This window comes from Antechinus flavipes, chromosome 3, assembly GCF_016432865.1.
Source record: "Antechinus flavipes isolate AdamAnt ecotype Samford, QLD, Australia chromosome 3, AdamAnt_v2, whole genome shotgun sequence".
NCBI lineage: Eukaryota > Metazoa > Chordata > Mammalia > Dasyuromorphia > Dasyuridae > Antechinus > Antechinus flavipes.
Genome location: NC_067400.1, coordinates 171,727,930 through 171,734,185, shown reverse-complemented (window position 1 = coordinate 171,734,185; position 6,256 = coordinate 171,727,930). Strand labels below are relative to the sequence as shown.

Sequence of the window (6,256 nt, the reverse complement as noted above, 5' to 3'; positions counted from 1 at the left end):
CCAAATTCTTCCTTCCTTTCATTCCTCCCCTCCCTTAGCATATATATTTTTAAAATAACAAATGTTTGTTACTTTACCAGATTTCCCTAATAAGCTAACAGTTTGTGTGAAATATGCCAAGCAGATGCCTGAGGCTTCAGAATTTCCTACAGCTGTTCTATAGCCTGGAGCAGCAATGGGTACTATATATATATATATATATATATATATGCATATATATATATATATATATATATATATATATATATATATATATCCTCAAGTGATATGGGTGATTGACAGCTAAACCCACCAGAAACATTGGTGGAAAGTGGAAGGGGAAGTGGTCTTTTCCTTCTATATTACGTGTGACTGTAATAATGAAATTCCTTCATGCAACCCTGCTATTGTCTACCTTGAGAGGCAGTTAGGTGGTAAAGCAGATAGAGTATCAGGCCTAAACTCAGGAAGACTCATCGTGAGTTCAAACCTGGCCTCAGACACTTCCAAGCTAGGTGACCCTAGGAAAATCACTTAATGAGTCTCCTCCATCTATTAAATCATCTGGTGAAGAAATGGCAAACCATCCAGTATCTTTGCCAAAAAAAAAAAAAAAAAAAAAAAAAAAACCCAAATGAAAAAACACAAAGAGTCAAATACAACTTAAATGACCAAACAAAAAATGACCTACTGACCCTATTAATAAATGACTAATTAAATAAAACATTACCAAGTAAAGAAAAAGAATATACAAATTTAAACTTTTCTTTTTAAATGGCACTTCTTATGAAACAGTAGAGATAAAATCATAGAGGTCTCCCAAAATGTGATGGGATTTCTAAAAGAAAATCTATCCAAATTGGCAAGGGAGAGGTGAGAATAAGCTGTCTAGACATGCGTTTTCCCGTTCAAATTGAATATGAGAAAACCAATGTCAACAACAGACAAAATGGTAATTTAGCAATTTAAGAAAAACCTGAAATGGATGGGGAATTATATGGAATCTTCTCTTTTGAAACCTGGAAACCTAATCATGGATTCAAACCGCAAAGAAAGCATAAAATACATCCCAAAGGCTACAAGAAGATCACTTGAATAGAATTCTTTTTAATCAGAATGTTCTCCAGTAACTAGAACTAACCTAGAGAGGAAATACTTGGACAGATGAGAAGGCTTAGAAGGGGAAGTGAAGCCTCAGTCAGTTCTATGGAGTTTTCTTTGTTCTCATGGACCTTTTTATCCATCCAAGGTAGGCCGTGACTTTTGTGTAGATTCCGTATTTTCCCTTCCTGGCACATCCTTCTCCCCAGCTGACAATTCCAGTGACAAAATAAGTGTCCTTATACTTTGTCACATGTGGGCCACCACTGTCTCCCTCGCAGGCGTCCTCAGATTTGCTTTCATAGCCAGCACAGAACATGTTGGAGGTGACGGTGAAGGTACTGGACAATTTACACGTGTTCCGATCCACAAAGGGAACCGTGAGCATCTTGAGCGTGTCGGAAGTGCGGCCTTTCTCGTGGATTCGCCCAAAGCCGCTCACCACACCTGCTTTCTGATTCATCAGGACGGCCTCGGCCCAGTCCTTTTCTGGTAAGCAAGCCGGAGCTACGTTCCTTCGGAACCGGATGGGTTTCTTTAACTTGATGAGAGCAATGTCGTTGTCAAAGGTTTCTAGGACGAATCCTTTGTGTGTCAAGACCTTCTCCACTTCATGGGCCTCTTCATTGCCATCTTCGTTTCTTGTGTCCCGCTCACCTACAAGGGAGGGATTAAGAGGTCATAAGGTCTGTATCATTTAGGAGACTTTCATAATCATGTGGATTTTCCTCCCTAACAATAATAATAGTAATAGCAGCAGAAATTTAGTTAGTGCTTATTTCACGCACGCACACACGCGCACACACACACACACACACACACACACAAACACATATACTTTTTGCTCCAGTTGGACTACAAGTTCCATGAAACAAGTACTGTGTCTTAGCCAAACTTTGCCTTTTCCAGGGACTAGCACAACAGATGGTAGGCACTGAATATATATTTGTAGAACTGAAATCAATAAAGTCGTGAGAAAGGAAATTACAAGGGTGCAGATTTTTATTACACTTTTCTCAGAGATTCTATGAAGGGAATAATATATGATTACTGAGGCATATAGAACCATAAGTTGTAGGTATTAGATAAAGGATTCTGCTTTCTTGACTCCATGCCCAACACTTATTTACATACAAAGAGAAACTTGGGCTTAAAATGTTGAGGGGATTTGCTTAAAGTCACATAAATAAAAGGATGAAAGTAGAGGCTCAACCTCAGGTATTCCTACTCATGTCCATTTGTACAATTCTAGGATAGGGACTATAGTAGAGTCCTAGCTTTGCAGCCTGGATAAGAAATTAGATTTCTTCTAATTTGCTATTTCTTTCTCCATTTCATTTTATAGATGAGGAAACTGAGGCAAACAGGATTAGGTGACTTGCCCAGAGTCACATAGCTGATAAATGTCAGAGGCCAGATTTGAACTCAAGAAGATCAGTCTTTGTCATGTCAGGTCTGTCATTCTATCTACATTGCCAGCTAGCTGCCCCCAAGGTTATAGCAAATGATGTTTAAAGTTCTTTCTAGTCCTAAATCCTATGATACCACTTTATAGTTCTTTTGTCTCCCTCACAATGCTGAGTATATAGTCCTTGGTATAGCAGGTGTTTAGGAAGTGCTCAGTGATTGATTCATCTAGGCAGTTAGCTGGTATGATGGCTAGAGCTGAGTTTGAATTCTTCCTTATTGTTAACTAAGTGGGTCTTCTTAACCTGAGTGTGAGTTCTTCATCTATAAAATGAAGGCAGTAACAGGACCTACCTCATAGGGTTGTTATGAGGATCAAATGAGATGACATGTAAAGTGCTTTGTAAATTTTAAAGTGGGGAAGGGGTGGGAAGGATCTAGCACCTATTATATACCAAACAAAGTTAAGTACTTAAAAAAAGTATTTTAGGAAAAATGTTATATACATGCTAGTTAATATTGTTTTTGTTATTATGAATGCAAGCTATTGTTTTTTGTTTTTTGTATTTACAGAGATATCATACTGCCTGGTATTACAGACAAAGGCAATTATATCTAAATTTTAAACAGATAGCAAGCAGCCAGACATGGTGCCCCATTTATGTAATTCTCATTCCTGGAAAGGCTGAACTGGTGGAAAACTTGAGTTTGGAAGTTCTGAGAAACATATGACTAAAGGGCTCTGCACTAAGTCTCCAGCATTATTAGGATAAATCTTTAGGAATTGAGGGTCACCAGTCAGTCAGTCAACATTTGCTTACTAGGCCTTGGACATAACAAAGAAAGACAAAAAAAGACTGTTCTCAAAGGGCTCACAGACTAAGGAGGAACAAATTGTTTCTGGTCAGAAAAACAAAGCAGGTCAAAGCTTCCACATCCACCAATATTGGAATTGGGCCACAGGTGGCTGTTGTACATCTAGCTTGAGCTCAGTGAGAGCCCTATCTACAAATAAAAAAGAACAAAATAGAACAAAATACCCATAACAAATTAAATAAACAACAACAACACAGAACCAATTAGCCACTAAAAATGAATCTCAAACCCCTGCCAATTCTTGATGACTTAAGATGAGTTGTGTAGTTTGTAAATAAACCAGCCTCTTGTTATCCCATTAATGCTGGCCATTTAACTTCCCTTTGTCCAGAAAATAAACAAGAGTGGTCACATTGTCTTAGAATCAGATGTAGAGTCATATTTAATTAAGATCTGCTAATTGACCATGAAGAGAACAATATTTGAAAAACAAGGTAGAATAGTAAATGAGAAATACACTCAGAATCAGATAATCTAGGTTTTAATCATGGACTACAATGCTTTTTAATTGTGACCCTGGGGGCAAGTCCATAAGTTTCCATTTCCTCATAAAGTGTGAATTAGTTAGAATTGCATAAGTGACAGGATTATTAGGAAAGTCTTTCATGATGTTCTCTCTACTCCACTTTCACTCATTTCTGTTAATGTTGACCCCATAATTTCATCCAAATGGAGAATACCAAGAAGGGAAAGTCAACTGTCACTTCTAGTCTTAGAGAGATGTCGGGGGCAACTAAGAGTTTAAATGACTTATCCAGGGTCACGTAATGTGTCAGAGATGGGACATCCTCCTCTTTCTGACCTTAAGGATGGCTCTCTAAGCCTTATGCAGCATTGTCCCTTGTAAACATGAAAAACTTTGTGTACATAAGCTGTTATAAGTGAAAGAAAGTGAGCTGCTTTGGAATTAACTTCACATTTGGATTGCCTACCTAGGAAGTGATGTTGAATATTTGTGTGTGTGTGTGTGTGTGTGTGTGTGTGTGTGTGTGTGAGAGAGAGAGAGAGAGAGAAAAAGAGAGAGAGAGACAGAGACAGAGACACAGGCACAGAAAGAGATACACACAAACACAGACACAAAGAGAGAGACACAGAGAGACAGAAACAGAGAGAGAGAGACACAGATTAAGAAAGAGAGAGACAGAGAGGGAGAGAGAGACAGAGAGAGACAAAAAGAGAGAGAGAAAAGAGAGAGAGATGGAGGGAGGGAGGGAGAAAGGGAGAGAGACAGAGAGAGAGAAAAGAGAGGGAGGGAGAAAGGGAAGAAGAAATAGAGAAACACAGAGAGAGACAGAGAGACAGAGACAGAGTCAGACAGAGAGGAAGGGAAGGAAAGAGAGAGAGAGAGAGACAGAGAGAGAGAGAGAGAGAGAGAGAGAGAGAGAGAGAGAGAGAGAGAGGCAGGGAGAAAGAGACAGAGAGAGAGGGGAAAGGGAGAGAGAGAGAAAGGGAGGGAAAGGGAGAGAGAAAGAAGGAGAGAGAAAGGGAGGGAGGAAGAGAGACAGAGAGACAAAGACAGACAGAGAGGGAGGAAAAGAGAGAGAGAGGGGGAATCAGGGAGAGAGAGAGAGAGAGAGAGAGAGAGAGAGAGAGAGAGAGAGAGAGAGAGAGAGAAAGAGAGAGAGAGAGAGAAAGAAAGAGAGAGAGAAGAGAAGAAAAGAGAAAAGGAGAAGAGGGAATGGGAGGAGAGGCACTTAATAAGTACTCAATGGATTGTATTGGTAAGACATTCACCATGACAGATTTATGGCCTTTGCTCTTATTTCCTTCACTCTTTGAGGTGATGCATGAATTGTAATCACTTACCTACTAAGACTTGGAATCTTTTCAATGGGTACATGCAGTGAGCAGCAGAAAGGACAAAATACTCATTCAATATTGTACCTCCACAGAATCCTTCTTTGTTCTCATATATGAGAAGAGCCTAGAAGGAGAAGATAATTAACTTCAAAAACAATATTCAAATAGAAGATTGGACCTCTCTCTCCAAAGGACATGGAAAGTAGGTGGCAAATGTCAGATAAGTTGGTTTTATTTAGTTATTTTAATTTGTAGCAGGGGAAAGCCCACTGGGTGAGTTAGATTTAGGGGAATATATCCAGGGTAATATCTAATAATAATATAATATATATAATAGGTAATATAAAATAAACTCCTTAAGAGCAGGTTCCATTTCATGTTTCCTTTTGTATCACTGATACCTAGCACAGAAACTGGCACATAGTAGGAACTTAATAAGTGTTTGTTGCTTGACTGATCTAAGGGAAGGCTGCTGAAAGCAAAATCATCACTATTCATTAAAAAAGAGGAGGCAGCTATGGTGAACTTTGTCTTTCTGATTAGCACACTAGTTCTTAGCACAATGCCTGGCACATAGTGGGTACTTAACAAATGTTTATTGATTGATTAACTTGTATTTACAAAGTCATTTGGGTTGGAAGAGTTGTAGTACTCATACTAAACAAATCACAAGACGTTTTTTAAAAATAAAATTAATTTTCCAATTGCAATATTAAAGATAGTTTGAAATAAATTTGGGTCAAATTAATGAAATTTTACTGAAAAAAATCATAGGAGTTTTTTAAATAAATAAAAACTCAATAAATAAATCACAGATAGTTGGAAACAAGTTGGGAACAGCAGATGAATTAAGAATATTAGCCTATGGAGTCCTTTTAGTGGGAATTTATGGTGAAGTTCTTGAAGGGTTGATAATGAGCAGGGATGTCCTATGCAATTATGGACTATTATAGGTGGTCTATGAATGTCTTAACCACTCTGGTAGCCTGGGGTTCTAATCTAATTGTACAATTTGAGTCTAGCTAGAATCTACTCATTTCATATCTGAACCATTAGTTCCCTAATTCCTGTCACCTTTCTATTTTATTCCACA

At 38.3% G+C, this 6,256-nt stretch overlaps 1 protein-coding gene across 1 annotated transcript in view; it reads right to left on the bottom strand.

Moving 5' to 3' along the window:
* Positions 1 to 1,066: 1,066 nt before the first annotated feature.
* The window catches only part of F10 (coagulation factor X), a 28,518-nt gene continuing 23,328 nt past the window's right edge, over positions 1,067 to 6,256 (bottom strand). Inside the window, exons 7-8 of the mRNA XM_051984229.1 lie at positions 5,170 to 5,287; positions 1,067 to 1,737 (exon numbers count right to left, since the gene is read on the bottom strand). Coding sequence (XP_051840189.1) covers positions 1,184 to 1,737; positions 5,170 to 5,287 — 672 coding nt within the window. The 3' untranslated portion in view covers positions 1,067 to 1,183. The remainder of the gene's footprint in view (positions 1,738 to 5,169; positions 5,288 to 6,256) is intronic.